General features: G+C 40.4%; 1 protein-coding gene across 1 annotated transcript; it reads right to left on the bottom strand.

The window, feature by feature from the left end:
* Nucleotides 1-409: 409 nt before the first annotated feature.
* klf15.L (Kruppel-like factor 15 L homeolog) lies at nucleotides 410-19421 on the bottom strand. The gene is made up of 3 exons (XM_018259073.2): nucleotides 19270-19421; nucleotides 11955-13033; nucleotides 410-4768 (listed from the first exon to the last, which is right to left on the bottom strand). The coding sequence occupies exons 2-3, from the start codon at nucleotides 12968-12970 to the stop codon at nucleotides 4600-4602; spliced, it is 1185 nt and encodes a 394-aa protein (XP_018114562.1). The 5' UTR covers nucleotides 12971-13033; nucleotides 19270-19421; the 3' UTR covers nucleotides 410-4599.
* Between the last annotated feature and the right edge of the window lie 334 nt (nucleotides 19422-19755).

Below are 19755 nucleotides of genomic sequence, written 5' to 3'. Positions count from 1 at the left end.
TTTATGCCCGCGTCAATTCTGACGCTCGCGTCAATTTTGCTGCTGGCATTGAAGTCAATAATGTTGACATGCAACGGTTTTGACGCAAGCTTCTTTTCCGCCGCGTGTCCAAAATTTTTTTTACGTCAGTTTCGCCAATTTATTCGCTGGCAGCGAACACAGAAATTCACCATGTATTTGTGCCTGGCAAATTTATTCGCCCATCACTATTCCACATTTCTCTCATGCTCAACATTTCAGCTGGTTCAAATTCTTATTATTATTATTTGTTTTGAGATTTTCCTATTGCATGTGCTCACTATGACTTGCATTGTCATTATTCAATTTAAGGGCATGTTTCTATTTATCTACATCAAAGACTGTGCTACACCATTCTTCTAGAAATCACAAAACAACATTTTATTACTTTTTAAAAGTTTTTAATATTTATTGTAAATATACCATATGAGGAACGTTGGCGAAAAATACAGTATTGTTTATATACATAGCGGCGTAGAGATTTCTATTAAACTTTGATCTCATTTACACAGATTTCTGATACGGTAATAAAATGAATTTTATATGAAGACATTTATATACAATATATTTACATACATTCAGAAAAAAAGAGAAGCAAACCGCTTGGGCAGGGGTAGGTTGGCCCGGGTGGGAGGAAGGCGACTAAATACAAGGCGGTTAGTTGTAAATCGAGGACCTTATACTTTAATGCCTGTCACTGCTGTTAAACCATTTGGGAGTGGGTTTACATGTAGTGATACAATTTCTTTTATGAAAACCACAACCATTATAGAGCTTTTGGGACAGCAGTGGTATTTTTTTTATTTATTACAGCACTGTCATAAGGAATTTAATTTTTGAGCATTTAGCTCACCCCATGAATCTTCCATGCACTAGAGATGTGATTGACATGTAATTGTGGATCACCACAATGATCCTTATGACAGTGACAATGGCCAAGCTACCCCTGCACAAGGCATATTAGTTCTCATATAAATGGCTTTCTACAGGATGGAATGCATAACTCATTTACCCCTTTGCAGCCAGAGCAACAATATATGAAAGCAGCTTATTCCCTCCCCCACCCGCGCCTCTCTGGGCACAAATTTCCCACCATCGTCTCACTCTGAATTAGGCTTGTTTTTCTTTTTTCTTAATAGCTGGATTAAGGCAGAATTAACACATTTCATTACAGATTTCACAAGAAAATCACAAACGAGAAGATAGATCGCTTGAAGAAAAAAAGGCATTTAAGGAGCAGCAGAAATATCAGGGCTCTGTTTCTGGAAGAACCAAAAAAATATATCATATGGCTCCTAAAATAAATATAAAAATATACACATTTTCTAATATGTATATACAGTATGAACACGTAGCTACTTTGATCTTCAGTATGTCACTGGCAGTGAGTTAATATAGCCCTCTCTACAGCTGGTAGAGCAAAGACTATGGTTGACTTATAGACTTGACTATATGGATGAGTAACCTCTTTAACTATAGATTTCGTGGGATTCCAAATGTCCGCATCCCTCTAGCAAATATATAGGCAAGGGTGCTTGCTGAGTTTAATGTTCTGCAACAAGTGATGATTGATTCTGCCCAACACAGAAAGTCATAGGCTAATCACCAATTTGCCAGCATCTTAGTTGCCGTAATAGTTTGTTGAATTGCCACCTCAGAAGAATATATATAAGCACAACATACATGTGACCCTAAGACGTGCCTTGGTGTACCTCAACATATACTGAAAAGGTTTTATTAGACTAAGTTGCATAGGAGTTTCCAAGACTGGAAACATTGTCCATGCATCCAGTCGGTAATACCAATTCTTTACACAGTCTAATTAATACTGATATGTATGTTTTCACAGACTTGTTTCTCCGTTGCAGATTGATCATTCAGAACAGAGATACCCAAGAGAAGGACACCTTACACTGCAACTGTCATCGGAAGCTCAAACAAAGTCATAAGGTCATAATATGGGTGTGCTTGCTTAAAATACGGAACCACAGAGGCTGAAACATTCATCTTAGTATGTTTTTCTTATGTGGCAGTGAAAGGTCAATACTAGGGAGTGGATGGTGTTGTTAGTCCAACAAAGAGAAGAGTAGAACATGCACCCCACGCATTATTTCTATTGTTGAACTTTTTTATGAAATCCTATAATTTCCTAACAATTAATGATTAAGCCCATGCTTTGTTGACCAGGATTTATGAGGAACTCTGAATATTTTTATGAAGAATGAACTCACTCAACCATAAATGGAGTTTAATGTATCCTTCTGCAGAAGGATCAGCAGAGGATCATAGGAAATGCCGACTAGAATCAACAGCCCTAAGAAGCTGGCAAACGTTTTTACATTACATGCAGCCTGGTAGGTTTTACAGTTAACAAAGTTTTCTGCGGTCTAGCAACCCATAGAAACCAACCAGCAGTTACCTTGAACTTATCATAGTTAGAATACTGCAAGTAAACATTTGATTGGTGGTTGCAGTTTAACGGTAAGATAACCTTAATTCCTGTTACCAAGTAAAAACTCTCCATTTAACAGCAGTTTGTTTTAAAGCACTGACTGTATAATAGCACCATTTAGTCATGTTTAAAGAGATGAATGTGACCGGTTTGATCAAACTTCCTTAAGAGCTGCATCTGAAGTGAGCCTTGTTCTGAAGCTGGTTGACAGATCCCAGTTCACTGAGACTAAACACTGCTGATAGTGACTGGCCCATTTCCGTTCCTTTTTGTACAACCACTCGATACATGAGAACACACAATTGTATTGATAGGAAACATTCATTTTGTTACTCATAAATCATTAAATAACAAACCACACAGAGTAATCCAAGAAGAATACTGGACACTTGACCCATCTATCCCTATATTAAAACATCATAGGGTCCCACGTTCCTTGATATGTTTTCTCTTCTGTATAGAGGCTAAACCTTTTTCAAAAATAAGATTTTCTCCACTTTTTTGTATTCAATGATGAAATACTGGTAGCTAACTGTGCAAAAGCTGTGATATGCCCATAGGGCTTGTATAGCCAAACAGACAATGCAGATATGTCAAGGGCAACCAAAAGGTGTGACTCTAGCCTCAGACTCTGCTCACTGTTATGTTTGAATAGGTCACATCCTAAGCAAGAAAATACAGCTAAATATGAAGAGCACCACTTGTAAACATCTACAGACTGTGAGTAGATGACATTTAGGGCCATAGAGTCAACCTTTTTGGCATTTAGAAGATACAAATAGATTAAGGGAGCAACACCTCTATTGCCTTCAACAACAGATTTAGTGATAATAACATAATTCAAGTGCAATAGTGATGTGCAGAATATTGTCTCCCTCTTTAAAGGAGAAGGAACTCTGAGAACAGCCCTAGGCCCATTCCAGGTCCATTCCAAGTCCAACCTGGACTGGAAAACCTTGCTTTGAGTTGGCAATCCCAGTGAGGAGGACCTAAAGTGGCATGAGATGGATATTTCCAACCCCACTATGCTGCTGTTTTGTGAGGCACTGGTCATGTGGTTCTAGAGGGGCTAAGGTTGCCCTCAGAGTTTAATTCTACTTTAAAAAAGAAAGAAAACCCTTTAAAACTCTAGGTCATCAATGAGATGATGATTCAGTAATGATATCTGTAAGATCTTCTAATACTTCTGTCTGGTCTACTAACTTAGGAAAGAGTTGAAGTAACACAGATTCACATGTAGCATTATAACTTTAAAGATAAGTCAACTTTGATTGAGTGCAGTAGTACCTAACTGTGGGGCTAGATGGGGAAGAAAACACAGGAAATTGGTGGTAAATTCTTATTTACTGTCTTGGAAAACCCCTAAAACCCCTCAGCTTTTCACACATTTCTAACCTTCTTATGAACAAAGGGGGCCTGAGCAAAGAATACCTCTGAAAACCTCATGGAGGAAATTGAATTTCCATCAAATATTCAAATCTCATATAAAATTGCAACTTGCTAAAAGATAAAGATGCCAACATCTTTGGGTGATGGGTGGGGACCTATCATCTGTTGTAAAATGCATCTTCAGCCATTGCTTGGCCCTAGATGCTGGAAGATAAAGATGACACCAACAGAAGTCTGTAACCTTGCTGCTGAAGAGCAACTTGTACATTTGTATCCCTTTAAGACCCCTGATTATTGCTTGGGTACTAAATAAACTGGTCATACCAACATACAGTACCAACCAAGGGGAAGGGTTTGTAACCGAACTCGCTCTTTGTAACTAACAGTAGCAATGCAACTCTATGATGTACATGCTGCACCGGGAGACCCATATTTATGCAGTGAATCATCCCCAACTTAATCAACCATTCATTGCTTAGAGTATTGCATTGCTATACACCAGGGTAGCAGAGCGCACATATATCTATTATCCAAATCCTGCTTTGTCCTGGAGCACACGCTTCATTCATAACCTTGTTAAATAGTAAGAGTTCAGATCACATTCACAGCTGCTGTCCAGTCAAACCAACGCTCTGTTGCACGTTTAATAAGTTATAGCAGGTGGAAAAAAAGTGCTTGGGATTCGCATGATCTATACCATGATTATTTGTTTTGAGTTGGGCCTCGGGTGAAGAGAAGGGTCAGTTTGATAACCGTGTTGAACGGCTGCTCCTGGGAAATCTGTGCACCTTGATGTGTTTGGAAAGGTGGTCACTGCGAGCAAATTTCTTTTCACAAACGGCACACTGGTATGGCTTCACCCCAGAGTGCGAGCGACGGTGTCGAGAAAGCTCATCCGATCTGGAAAACCTGTGCAAAAAAACATAAATTCTATTTAAAATTTCAAACATTATGTCATGATAAGTGTAATATCTACACTGCCAAAATAAACATATGTTATAAAGATTCCATGTATAGTCAGACTATCCCCTTTGTGACCATAGCAGTAACCAGCTCCCATTGGTAACCCTACTCTGCAAACATATCCTGCACTGCTGATGTGACATGATTAAAGCAATCCAGATAATCATTCTGACATCATCTGATGACTTGCTCCTATTTGCAGGGGCACAATTATTCAAATGAGATTGCTCTACAGTAATCAAAACAAAATCATGTCATGTTTAACAACATCTAAAAAAGGTGCATTTCATACGTTCATGTGTTCATAGTAATTATCAACTCATCGCCTTCAAATATGTCAACTGGGGAATTAATCACAGCGCCAATTGATTGATAATTAAGATGTTTTTAAGAATTGTCTCCTGATGGTGGCTGATGATTGAGTGATTGAGAATTCGTGACTACCAAATAATTTCAGACTAGCCTCATTTCACACTAGGTATCTAGGTATCACTTTACTTTCTTGGCCCACATTGGATCCCTGATCAGAATTAGCTGCCTCCTCCTAAAGAACATCGCAAAAATATGTCCCTTCTGCTGCTAAAACAATGATGGAGACCCTAATCCTCTCCAGGATAGACAACTGCAACTTATTAATAGCTGGTCTCCCAATATCTCATCTCCACCCAATTTCATCCATCCATACTTCTGCTGCCTGTACCATCATACCTGCATCTAAACCTCCTTTTACATATTTACTACTAAAGTCTTTCTCCTGGCTTTTAGAGCCTTCAGAACCCTCCTCTCTTTATATCTACTCTCATCTCCCTATACTCTCCACTTCAGGCCCTATGCTCAGCTCTCTTGACCATACCGTTAACAACTAGAGTAATGCATAAAAACCTTTCTCTCTGATCACACCAAGCCTCTGGAATCTTGAATTAGACAAGCTCCAACCCTAAAAATTCCTTCTAAACTCCTAATAAATTCTCTCCGTGCAGCAACACACCTTTGTCTATCTGTCTCATTTCAAATATATACTGAAACCCCTAGAGCTTAAGTACTAATTCTTTCTGTCTAATTTATAATAACTATACCCTTATTTGTGTTTACACCTTGTAAAGCACTGTGTACATTTGTGGTGCTATCTAAATAAATACAATACAATACAGATGTCTCAGCCTGCCTGGACAATGGTAGCTTACTTACAACTGAAAAATGAGACATGCTTGGGTTAACACAGATATCAACCTGCCTACCTAGAAAGAACTTTTCTAATTTCAGATATAAATTCATCCCACCTTCCCTTGGATTTTGGAATGGCTCTTTTGATTGCTTCTGGCCAAATCAATTATGATTCATGAGATATGACTCAGAGAAGAAATATAGGTCACAAGCCCTTCTCAAGTTGCTTCTGTGTCTAATAAATATACTTTATAGGAGTGCGTTTGCATGGATTGCACGTCATAATAAAAAGACTGGAGTCTAGGTAGTTCTGAATACTTTGCAGATAGAAAAGGTATCTTCAGAAATACTTGCACCCAGTCTGTACACCCCATTTTGCTTTTTTTTGGCTGTATTGAACAACTTTATTCTAAGCAACCTAATAGGTTTTGCATTAGCTCTTTAATATTCCATGGAATTGACAAGTAGCCTTGTATAATTATGTCAATCATGAAAATCATATTTAAGGAACGGCATACAACTAGTGCATCCCTCTAAAAACTTAAAACTTGCTCATTACTTTTGGAAATAGCTTTTGCCTGTAAATCATTCTCTAATTCAGTAGATAATACAGTGATGTCCCAATGAGCTATATCTGCTTAATAATGTATAAAAGCCAAACACAAACTCTTGGCTGACCTTTGCATCAATAGTAGCAACTGTATTAACAGACAATGAAATAAATGAATTGCGGAGCACAAGCCAAAGTCATCTGAGGCTGCTTCTCATTCAAAAACTGGCACCTAGTAATGTAATACGGCTGGGTGCTCCACTTTGGTATAAGGCAAATTACACAATGATGTTCAACCTACAACCTATAATTTGGCTAGCTCTTCTGAGAAAAAAATTCTAAGGAAGTATTTCTGCAGTTATGATCATTCAGAAACTATAGGTTTTGTGCATCAGCTGTATGATGACATTTCCCTAGTAGAGAGTTTGAGGGCCTGATATGAAAAGCATTATTTACTACTACTACTACTACTATTACTAAGACTTTCTTTCTCTGTGGTTGGGTGCAATGCATTCTTACTCAATTAAGGCTTTGGTTCAATATCTGTGTCATCTCCATGTTCCTTACATGAAAGTAACTCACCCTGCCTGCTGTGTAATTAGAGGCAATATATAAAAATAATAATATGGTGTGCGCCTACAAGTGTCATCAAACTGATAGTTGAGTGAAGCATTGCAATAAATGGGCAGCATTTGATCCAGGTCTAATAATCCAAGCCTATGATTAAGTGTCCCAGTGACACAAAACGCGTCAGACGAGAGATGATTATATAATAAAGCTTTAATTTTGAATTTACTACTTTTCCGGTCTGATCAATACGTGAGTCTGCCAGTGTGCCCGGCACCAATACTTATGTGCTTTGTATACGCAATGTCCACTTCCCTGAGCTGAGGGCCTGGGCCTGGAGCACCTGGGCCACGTCTTTACTTGGGTAGGTGATTCTACCACATTCGCTTTATGCTTGAAAATCCTTTAATCTAACAACCCATGCCAGCCAATTAGAAGGCAACATTTAATGGCCATAAAACTACAAATTTGTTGCTCTGGATTACTAGAACTGGTGCCTAGAATGTTGTGTTGGTGGATCCCAAGGCATGATTAGCCGGTATTAGAATCCTCCCCTAGAAGAAGTGAGTTAATGCCCCCTTTTAGCAACACAACTCTATGATACTAGACCTATCAGATCGTTTCTCCTTTATTCATGGAAATGACATCACATCATTCTAATCTGCAGTCTTAAACCTTGGAAGTTGTTCTAAGCAGAAATTAAGATCCTGTTACACAATTAGCTGTCCTCTTCTTGACCCCTCTTACTATGAGCAATAGATTTGATAAGCCAGTTCCTCAAATTAAAATGATCAATGGGAAACAGCTAATATTCATCAAATGCTCTGGCTTAAAGGGGTGTTTGGATTGCTTAAGGACTGCAAGTTAACTGGCTGGGCTTCAAGAAATATCTAGTAGAACAAATCTCAATGGTACTGGCCTTCACATTGTGCCTCCATCCACTGCTTCAGATGCCCCTTGTTCAGCCAATTGTACAGTTTAGGATAAACCATTCTGATTGTAAAGTTGGGTATGGGCAAGAAAAGCCTGAAAACATACTAGAAGTGTACAATTGCTGGGTTACCACCTTCCCATTAGAGTATATTAAAGTAACAGTAACACCAAAAAAATGAAAATATTTTCAAAGGAATGACAATATAATTTACTGCTGCCCTCCTAGTAAAACGAGTGTGTTTGCTATAGAAACACTACAGTTTATATTAACAAGCTGCTCTGTAGCCATGGAGACAGCCATTAAAGCACAGGATACTCAGTAGATAACAGATCATTTCTGAAGAATCCCATTGTATACTACAGAGTTTATCTGTTATCTGTTGTGTATCCTGAGCCTTTTCTCCTTTTTCAGCTTTGAATGGCTGCCCCCATGGCTACAAATCAGCTTGTTTATATAAACTAAAATAGTCTTTCTGAAGCAAAAACACTAGTTGCACCAGTGCAGGGCAACAATACATTATATTTCCCCTTTTATATGTTGGTGTTACAGACATATCCAGCTTTTGCCTACAACCCCACCACCTGCTAATGTTGTTATCAGAGTTGTGTTTAGAGGGTAGAAAGAGTGGGAAAGGGCTAACAATATGATATGAAACATAGCAATAATAATGTTAATATCAGCGTTACCCAACCTGCAATGCTACAAGTGAGACATTCCCAGTATATAAGATGGGCCACATCTTATTGGCATGTGTTATTTAGTCATAAGTATTATGTGTGTAGATTGTGTCATTCTCTATTGATGGGAATAGTCATTAGATGGGCAGATCCTTTTCCCTACAATGAGACCACAGCAACAATGTCAACAAACAGATCAAACACTTTCCAGCTGAAAGGTCTTGTGCTGTTTACGAATCTGTTCAGTGAAAGGGAACACTCCGTTTTAAAAACAGCCTGGGGCTCCCAATGATTTTCATCAGAGACAACCTATATTCCAACCAAAGCTATTTTGGGCTTTGAACATACATAAGAACTCAACTGATGGTGGTTTAATTGCCTACGCAATGGATTAGGGACAAAACAAGGTAGAGATAACCCTCAGCACCCTCCTTAGTGCTAATATAGACTTCCTGGTATTCATCTAGTGAAGGTGGACATACACATCATACTGTGTCCAACTGATTGTCTCTTGGGCTCAATGGACAAATAGCACATCATGGCAAACGTTCTATATTTAAAGGGGTGGTTCACCTTTTCATTAACTTTTAGTATCTTATAGAGTGGCCAATTTTAAGCAACTTTTCAATTTGCCTTCTGCTCTTTCCAGCTTTCAAATGTAGTTCTAAATCAATGTGGAATGTAACTAGACCTTGTGAGCCTGAATTTTAGTGGCACATCCTGAGATTTTTGGGTTACCCCCTCTGAGACTCCAAATCGGGTTTGCCCCATTTTTCTGGGAAGAAGTGCTGTAATATGGGAATTTTATAAAGTCATGATGTCCTCTGTCATGCTCTGTGACTGGGATATAAGGTTTTATGGAAAAGGGGTTCTTTCCATAATGTGAAGAACCATGCCTAAAGATTACTAAAACATTGTTTTGCCACCAACGTGGATGCACGCTAGCTCCATCAACAAGTACAAGGTAAAGTCTTGTTATTATAGATAAAGAACATCATTAGGACATTTTAGGTATTTTGGAACATTATTAATAATGTTTTTTTGGATAACAGATCCCCTAACTCAACAAACAGGTTGGGGGGCACATTTTGGAAAGATAGTATCCCTTTAAAAAATTCCTTTCTCATCCTACAGTGGCATTCTTTCTTTGAAACTTGACCCATGGCCATGACCGTAGAGAACTACTGAAGTCAGTATGGCCTCACCAGATAATGAACCTGCGCTTGCCAATGACCTTGCAGATAGATTAGCAAATGAGTCAGGAGATACAGTGGAAATAGCAACGGGGAATGTGCTGTTTCCCAGTATGTAGTTACAGTAGAAGGCCCGCATGTATATTACAGTCACATATCACAAGGCTGCTATTTCTGGGAAGCCTGAACTCCGGTAACATTCATACTGAATGGCAAATCTTCCTAGATCCGCTGTGGATAGCTGCAATAAATCATATTTCCAATGAAGCACAGCCATGACTGTTATCTAGTTTTGCAGAATGTTCATATCTGGATACATTTTCTTTTATTCGCTACATTGTATGTGACTGTATGGCACCACAATGGCCCCAGTGTTTGCATACATATGGACAGATTTGCTAATCCCAAGCACAGGCACAAGCAAAACTACGAAAGACATATTATATTTTATAATAATCATTACATATCTCCAATACATACATTATTTTCAGTGCCAGGGACGACCCTCCACTTCTCTAACATTGCCTTGCCAGCAATGGGTTAAAAGCAGCACAGAACAAGCTTTCCTTATTCACATGGTCACATGTTAAAACAGGTTGCAAGGGTGCATGCAGGTGCAAGCCTGATCTGCCTGTATTGCTACAATAACTATCTGGGTTTACTAGAGGTTACAAACTACAGGTGTATTCACTTCTTAAACACACCCAGAGTTAAAACATGATAACTCTATAAGGTCCACAATTCCGCTTCATGGCTGAACAAAACCATATCTTGCTTTTCAGATGAATACATTCTTTCTTAAAGGGGAACTGTCATTGTGATAAAAATATAGAGTATTTCTGTTCTATTCTCAGTGGCGTAACTTGGCCCCCCAGCAAATTCAATCTAGGGCCCCAAAACTTTGCTAAGTTGACTTACTCTACTAAGATATATTAAGATATATTAAAATTGCTCATTAATTAGGGCCCCCTACACTCCTGGGCCTCCCCTGCAAACGCAGGGTCTGCTGGCTATAAATGAAGCGCTATAGAATTACATACTTTTCGCTAATACAACATGCAAAATTCCAGCATGAGTGATCCAGAATGGCCAACCGCTAGTGATGGGTGAATAAATTCATCAGGCATGGATTCACGGCGAATTTCCATATTCCGCTGCCTACGAATATATTTGCGAAACTGTTTCGACAATTCACTGCGTCAAAATTATTCAGATGCCCATTGACTTTAATGCATTTGGTCAAAACAGTCGCGCGTATAAAAATTGTCGCTGGAGTCAAAATTGCAGCGCATCCAAATTATTTTGACGCCCACTGTGTTTCGCAAATTTTTGCTCCGCCAAACAGCATGACGGAGTTGGCTGCAGCAGATAAAATGTTGAGGTTGAGGAGAACATTAAATAACCATTTAATATCTAAAAAAATTTAGATATGAACTTAAAAATGAACTTATTGTAAAACAGGTTTATTATGCATCCACAAGAATCTGGGTGGATTCTTACAGATGTGACAGGTCTCATTTAAAGGGCAACAAATGCTGTTCTATGTAGAGCTGACCTTGATTGCACTCAAGGAAGAAAGCTTTGGTCACCTTTATAAAAACTACTCAGCACTCAGCGCCGGATTTCATTTCTGGGCGCCCCTAGGCCGCACGGTCTGACCAGGCGGCCGCGCGGTCCTAGTGCCCGCCTTCCCAGCGCGCCGGCAAAAAAACGCCGGCACAGCTGGTGTAGTTGAACGGTGGCTTGGCGGCATGCCGCCCCTAATTTTTTGCCGCCCTAGGCCCGGGCCTATGCGGCATTGCCACAAATCCGGGCCTGTCAGCACTTGGCTCTCACTGTTCTAGATCAATTAGAATCCTGTAAACAATTATTAGATGTGTTTCTGTGGGTTACTATCTTGGGTCAATGTGGCTTCATTACTATACCTTACCCTTATCTCTTGTGACCATAAAAATACATTGGGAAAAAAAACCTTTACATTTTCTTCTGACAATTATTCAGAAGACCAAATACAGCACCATTTATGTATTATTATATATAAACTGACCTCCACCCGCATCCAGGCCATGTGCAAGCAAAAGGCTTCTCTCCCGTGTGTCTGCGCAGGTGGGCTTTGAGATGGCTACTTTTGGTGTACATCTTGGTACATCCTGGGAAAGTACATTTGTGCATTTTAATAAGTTCCGTAGCTGGATTTTTTTGAAACTTCTGACCTATCACTACTCCAGATTGTCCCTGAATGCCACCCCCTGGGCCGATAGGTTTAGCAGCAATAGGCACAGGGGCTATGCGGACAAACTTGGATGACTGGACTAGCTGCGGGACCAGAGCAAAGGTCTGGCCTTGAATATTGACCAGAAGTTGCGCAACTTTAATGTTTTCCGGAAACTGAGAAGACTGGGTTGTGTTGGACTCTTGCTTGATCTCAAGGGGTTGGATCTGAAGAATGACAGGGATTCCACCATCAACAGATAGGGTACCAGAGCATATTGAGTTTTCCTCTTCTGCCGCTAAACTGATTGTCTCTCCATTTCTATCCTCCTTCATGTTGCTGTTAATTACATGGGGCTCTTTAAATTGATCAGAAAACAACTGGCCACAGGTCCTCAGTTCCTTGGCGTCATGTCGATCTTCATCTTTAAAGTCGGTTTTCATATTCTCCTCTAAGAACTCCTCAATCTCATCCAGAGTGGGATGAAAAAATGTTGCTTCCTCCTTGTCCATGCCAAACTCCGGAACCTTAAGGAATTCCTCTTTAACCACTGGCTGCTGTCTTCTCTTGTCCCACCATGATAAAGAAGCATTGCCCAGTGAAGTTTGGGATAGAAGGTAGTCTAGGATGTTGTCCTGACTCTCTGCACTACATGCGCTACCATAGCTGGAGCTGAGTACTTGTGAGTCGGGACTAGAGCATGAGCGGAAACTCGAAGAATCACTATCATCCTCCGATGTAGGAGAGGGCAACATCTGATATATCCTTCTACCCATCAGCATTTCAGAAAGTCCAATGGTAGCTGGAGCAATTGTGAAACATTCATCTGTAGAAAGCAAGTGATCCACCATTCCTGGAAGAGCTTATGCGTGGGACCCACAAGCATACGTAGGATTTTCCCAAAGGAAGGGAACCTAAAATTGAATGAAAGAAAGAGTCAGGTGGTGTTCTATCAACTAAATGTAATTATTAAATTATAATAATGAATTTACCAATGTGCTTACCTACTCAAAGGAATACAAACAATATTACGTCAACCACAAAACATTAATCAAAACAGTTCTATAATGAGATCCTACGAGGAGAGTTTTAGTGTAAGACAAATTAAGAGCATGCATCTCATTCAGATGCACATCCACATGGACTATCTCATTGGACAGATGGGAGCCACTTCATTGGCTTAAACAAAGAGCCCTCCCATCTGATTGGCTGTGCCTATTTCACAACCTTTTATATCTACAACTAGTTTATCTTTACAGATCTATGGGGTGTACAGCTAGAAGAGGTGCCAGATACCTCTTGCCTAAGGACATTGCTGTAGAACCCAATGAAACTGCAGCAATGCAAACCTGGCCATTGTAATTCAGCAAAATTGAGATGGAAACAAATTCCCAATGGAAATTAATGGATAACAGGGTGGCAGCCTACAGCAGAGATATCATTCATGGTTTTCCCCTCTCCATCCCCAGCCATGGGAGCACTTACTGTACACCCTTATTTGGCCCATAGGCAGTAAATCAAATGCTGCATTTGTTGTTAATGGCATGTTTTAACGCAAGTCCATTATAAGATTGTTAAGACTGGCTATCAGCATGGCTCCAGTGGGGAAATGGATAAATGGCCCTTTCTCATGAACAGCAAGTGCATTATAAGGGTAACAGTCCCCCCCCCCAGGCAGAGAAAACTCCAGTCATGCTGCCTCCAGCACAGGTCTGTCTTACTCTACACTACAGCTCTGTCCGACGCACTTCATGCTGAATAGTCAATAGCGGATTATGTACGATGTCTGAAATACGACATTACTGGCCCCTCAGACAGCAGAAGGATTATGCATTCCTTATTCGACAAGGACTATTGGGTCTTTCAACTTTATCTCCCAGCATTCTCAGCCAGCTAATGGCTTCAAGTGATATTACTTTAATGAGGCACACATTAGCACTAGGAACTGCTTTGGGAGTATTGTGTCACATACAGATGAATTTGATTTAGACCCTTTATATGCAGAGATGCTATTAGGCTTAGCGGACAAGATGTGATGGCTACGATTAGCCACATGCATCATCATCATCATCATTTATTTATATAGTGCCAGCACGTTATGCAGCTCTTTACTTTCATTTATGATGAGCAGGGGTCAAGAGCTTACAATTTAAAGGGTTGGGGTAGATTTTAAAAATATGGAATATGAAAACAACTGGTGATTTATGATAAGTTCCGAGCAGTGAGTCCCTACAAGCACAAAAGGTTTCTGCATTGCATGCACATGGGCACTAGGTTTTCAGTAACAATAATCCTCTGTTTTTAACATTAGTAATACAATGGAACACATCAGTTGGCACTGGGGTACCACAGCAACCAATCAGAATTCTGCTTTCATTAGTCTTACTGAAGATGACTGCTCATTGGATCATTATCCCCTTCACTGCCCTGACAACTCTGGACAAGCCACTTAAAGGGGCGGTTCACCTTAAAGTTAACATTTAGTATGTTATAGAATGGCCAATTCTAAGTAACTTTTCAATTGATCTTTATTATTTATCTTTTATAGATTTGCCTTCTTTTGGCTCGTTCCAACTTTTTAAATGGGGGTCAGTGACCCTATCTGAAAAACCACTCTGTAAGCCTACCAATTTATTGTTATTGCTACTCATCTGGGAAAATACGCTGACAAGGAAACTTCAGTGAAAGTTTAACTGTAATCTTTTCCGAGCTCAGCGTTCTAGTGAATTTCTATGGCCTCTGAGCCATTCACTCAATCAACATGGACCACTACTATCAAGGTAAGTGCCATTCTGCCCATTCCTGTTACTGACCCCTATAAGATATTCTATTCCTGCTCTGAACCCATTGGAATTTCATGAGTTCAACATGCAGCATATGATCCCAATGGTTAACAAAAAGATCACATGTTTTGTGTTGTGTGTGTGTCAAGCTTGTGTTTAACTAAACTGGAAAGATTGTTAAAAGCTTATCAGTGTCTTTGAATGGTTACTCATTACTCAGAGCGTTAACTGGGCATGTGATGATTTAAAGCTCTAGGCACCGGCAAGGGTTAATACCAGCTTTTTCTTTTTAGAGGGGCCGAATATTTAGGAGTATGGTGAATGATTCCAACAGAGATATATATTGGGCCTCCATAATATGACTAAGCTTAATGAACTGGTAGTGTTCTCCTTTAAGACTGCAGGTGGATACGCTCATATTTTCCATTTACATATTGAGCTTGCACAATATTTGTGAATGGTATAATACTTATTTTTAATTAGTCCCCCGTGTCTCTTGCTAAAGGCAAACATGGAACAACTCCTTGTTTTTCCTACATAGCTGTAAAAGTTCCGTTCTCTGGAAAAATGTCCTAGAGAATTTACAAACTAACAACTGCCCACTAACACCCCTTCTGGCCAGCAAGCAGAATGCAAGTTTCATGATACCGTATACTTCGCTATAGTGATCTGCAACTATCCTGTACCCTTCCTAATACAAGTTTTTATTCAATACAACTGCCAGCATCAGTCAAATAGCAAAGAAACTCTTAGGGGTGGCTGGAGTTGTAGTTAGATGTAGCCATAGCCCATAACAAAAACTGCATGGCTGCATGCAATCCAGTGCAGTCACTGTCTGCAGCCTGAATTCACAATAACACCTGTTTAAAGGTGTGAACTGGGAGTTTGATGTTTATCACCAGTACAAATGTACAAGTGTTAGCAATGATTCCACTGTGCAGAATGGGACCAACAGATACATGGAATAACCATCCCCGATGCTGTGTTTTTTCCCATTTCTGGATGTAATTAAAATACTTCTTTATAGAACAACTAACGAGAGACAGAAGATTCTTTCATCTTAAATTCCTCAGTTCTTACTAACAGAACCACAGCCTCAGCTGCCACATGAGAGCAACGCCAACTGTGTGCGGATTTGTTTAAAGGGGATGAAAACCCAAAAAATGACCATGATTTCTAAATGGCGACTTTCCAATATACATTCATTATAAATGTTCAATGGTGGTCAAGTTATTTGACCTTCCCGTTCTCTTCCTATTGAAACCTTGTAGCAGAACTGACTCCTGACACATTGTACCACTGAAAGTGGTTTATCCCTTCCCGTTCTCTTCCTATTGAAACAGTGTAGAAGAACTGACTCCTGACACATTGTACCACTGACAGTAGTATTGGTTTATCCCTTCCTGTTCTCTTCCTATTGAAACAGTGTAGCAGAACTGACTCCGGACACATTATACCACTGAAAGTGGTTTATCCCTTCCTGTTCTCTTCCTATTGAAAAAGTGTAGCAAAACTGACTTCGGACACATTGTACCACTGAAAGTGATTTATCCCTTCCTGTTCTCTTCCTATAGAAACAGTGTAGAAGAACTGACTCCTGACACATTGTACCACTAACAGTGGTTTATCCCTTCCCGTTCTCTTCCTATTGAAACAGTGTAGAAGAACTGACTCCTGACACATTTTACCACTGAAAGTGGTTAATCCCTTCATGATTTCTGCTTCTAACTATTAAAACAATGTAGCAGACATCAATGAAAACATACATTAAAGGGTTAAACATGTTGATCCAGATGCCCTCATGCTCCCTGAATTCCACTGGTGAATCTACACGTGTTCTGCTTATTTATTATGATATGATCTGGACATCTGGTGTTTTTGATGTTCTTTTGTAAAAGTGACATTTTAGCCTTTTTCTCTGCAAGACACAAAAGCCTGAAAAACGGCCCCGGGGCCCTAAGCAGTGCTACACAAATAATAATGTTTACTTATGGGAACACATATGGCAACACACATTGGCCCAGTATAAATAAGCATGTTATATAACACTCATATATACACATGGGGAGGGGGCAGGAAGAAATTGCTGTAAGTTCTTTGTCACACAAGATGTTATTTCCAAATAACCCTTTTCTCTAACCCTCCAGATGTTGAAATCGCACCCATGCAGTTATCCATAATGACTGATCAGACTTTGCTTTTATTTTGGCTGAAAACAAATAACACACAATAGCTGACTGGCTGATATGGATAATTGCACTGTTGCAATTAACACCTCTATTAGGGAATCATATTGTAATACAGGTAATTACACTGGTGCAATTAACATCTATGTTAGCACAGCAGCCCTGTAAAATGAATTTGGAGCTTAAAGCGGAACCCAGTTCTGCTCCTAAAATTTCCATTTTCATGGAATACCCTATATGTAGCCTACCTATTGTTTTTTTATAGCAGAAATAGGGCGGGTGCTGATCAAAGGGAGGAGGTATATTCTTTCACTCCTATGCAAACTTTCCCCATTGAAGTTTGATCCCTGGCAGTATAACAAGCCCATGTCTCGTATGTCAGTGACTTGTTTCACCAACTAGCCGACATGCATAGACTTGCTTAACTGAATAGATCTGAGTGTGAGCTCTGCAGGGCAGCAACTTTTGCCTGTTACCTTTACCCCGCACCCCTCCCGAACGCAGCCCTCAAACAGAACAGGTCTAATCAGCCTCACTATAACAATAATCTGGCGTAACAATATCTCTCGGGCCTTATGATGCCAGGAATGGCTTCTCAATTCATTGTGAGCCAAATCTCTTCGGTGCGAAAGTGTGTGAATCTGTTTCTTAAAGCGACAGTAGTTCCAAGGGTTAATGCAGCTCAGCCTTGATGCTGTTTGTGAATGGCTTATTGTAAAGCCTGTTATTGAGCCCTTGTGTTAAAACTCCACTCCCCTTTCCATGGCCCCAGCATTGAACATGACCGCTAGTAACCCCCCTCCCTTTCTCCCTCCTCTCTCTCCATGCCTGGCTCCTACTGTCAACATTCTCACCATAACAGCGCAGGAGAATCACATGCAGAAATAGCTGCGCTCCCAACCCTCTCTCCCCAAAGCAGAGTGCACAGCAGCCCCAGCCAAACCAACGTACCCGCATCTCTGCTAAAATATATATATCTATATACAGCCAGATCATATACACAGCCATTAGCAGACAGCTCAGGGTGGAACAGTAATTCCAGTGCTGTAAATAAAATAATCCAAACACATAGCACAAACACAAAGAGCTACGATAGCTCTCTTAGATTGTAAGCTCTTGGGATCAGCACCCTGCATATGCTTTCGTTTGCTGCACTGCTTAAGGTTGCTACACTTTACTACACATAGTAGTAGTAAATTAAATAATTCAAACACATAAACAGCTACGATAGCTCTCCTAGATTGTAAACTCTTGGGATCAGCACCCTGCATATGCTTTAGTTTGCTGCACTGCTTAAGGTTGCTACACTTTACTACACATATGGGCACCTTGCAACCATCTAGATCTCATGGAACCACAATCCACCCCCCCCCCCCAACTTCCAGCCTTTGGGCTGGCAGTTTACACATCAAATAAAATTGCAAAAATGCAAATGACAATAAAAGTTTTAAAATCAATTTCTAGCACAACCCAATGTACAGCTCAACTGCAACTCCCAGAATCCCCAACAAGCTGTAGATGTAGCTGGTTAGTAGTAGCTGTGGGTTGCCCATCTCTGAGCTGGAGTAAAAGAGATACAGAGCTAAGAGGAATCCGATGCACAGGGAGGGGGATCATATGCGGAGAGGAGATATATAGATGACAGGTATATATATTAGCTATAAATATATACATAAACACCAATGAGATAGACGGTATATGAGCGAAGTAGAATAAAGGGAAAATAGGTCGCATTACATAGGGTGCCAGAGGGAGGGATCTATAACATTCCTCTCTCCATTCTGTAAAATCTATAGTTAAGAGCCCGCAGCTCACAGCAGAACCCTGCAGCAGGAAGACGCATGCTACAGTCGCAGTAGCAGTCACAACCTCAGTCTCAGGCCAGGAGATATTATACATGACACTGTGTCATACAGTACAAGCCCTGCAGTAAAAAAAAAACAAGATTCGATGTAATAATGGTCAGTCACTTAATTAAGAGTACAGGACAGGTTGCTACGGGTAACTAGACCATAGCCAGCTCTGCACTATTTATTGCGTTACCAGCAATAAATGCCCTTAAAGAATAGCGTGTAACATGTAAACAACATGGATGACAGGTCACCATATGGCAAGGGGAGCGCTGGCTGTACAACGCTGTAGTCTAGGCAGGCGCCGCAAAGGAGGGACGATTGTACGTACCAGTGCAGGTGCGCAGCGGCGGAGCCCAGGGAATCGCTGGCAAAGTGTTAGTAGTTGTCCCCTTGGTGCCCTTGGGCTATGGGAGCGCTGTCAGCGGCGAGTCTGAGAGTCGTGTGTGTGCCCGCAGCTCAGCAGTACTACTAACCATCATCACATGACTCGTGTGTGGAACAGGGGAAGGCTGGAGGGAGGCTCGACCACTTCTCGCCCGCTCATTGGCTCTGCTGAGGAAGGAGGCGTGGCGGGCATTTTTTTTTGTCGTCAATGGGAGTATCCCAGGCTCTCCCTGCCAACAAAATCTACGGGAATGTTTCCTAAATCCGTAACGATGGCTTTAACCCTCCGCCGTATGGGCATGATGAGGGACCTTAAAGGGGTGGTTCACCTTCAAGTTAACTTTTAGTAAGTTGTAGAATGGCTAATTCTAAGCAACTTTTCAATTGGTCTTCATTATTTATTTGTTATAGTTTTTAAACAGCATGCCTT

The sequence above is a fragment of the Xenopus laevis genome, chromosome 4L (genome assembly GCF_017654675.1).
Source record: "Xenopus laevis strain J_2021 chromosome 4L, Xenopus_laevis_v10.1, whole genome shotgun sequence".
Lineage (NCBI taxonomy): Eukaryota > Metazoa > Chordata > Amphibia > Anura > Pipidae > Xenopus > Xenopus laevis.
This window is presented reverse-complemented; position numbering and strand designations above follow the sequence as displayed.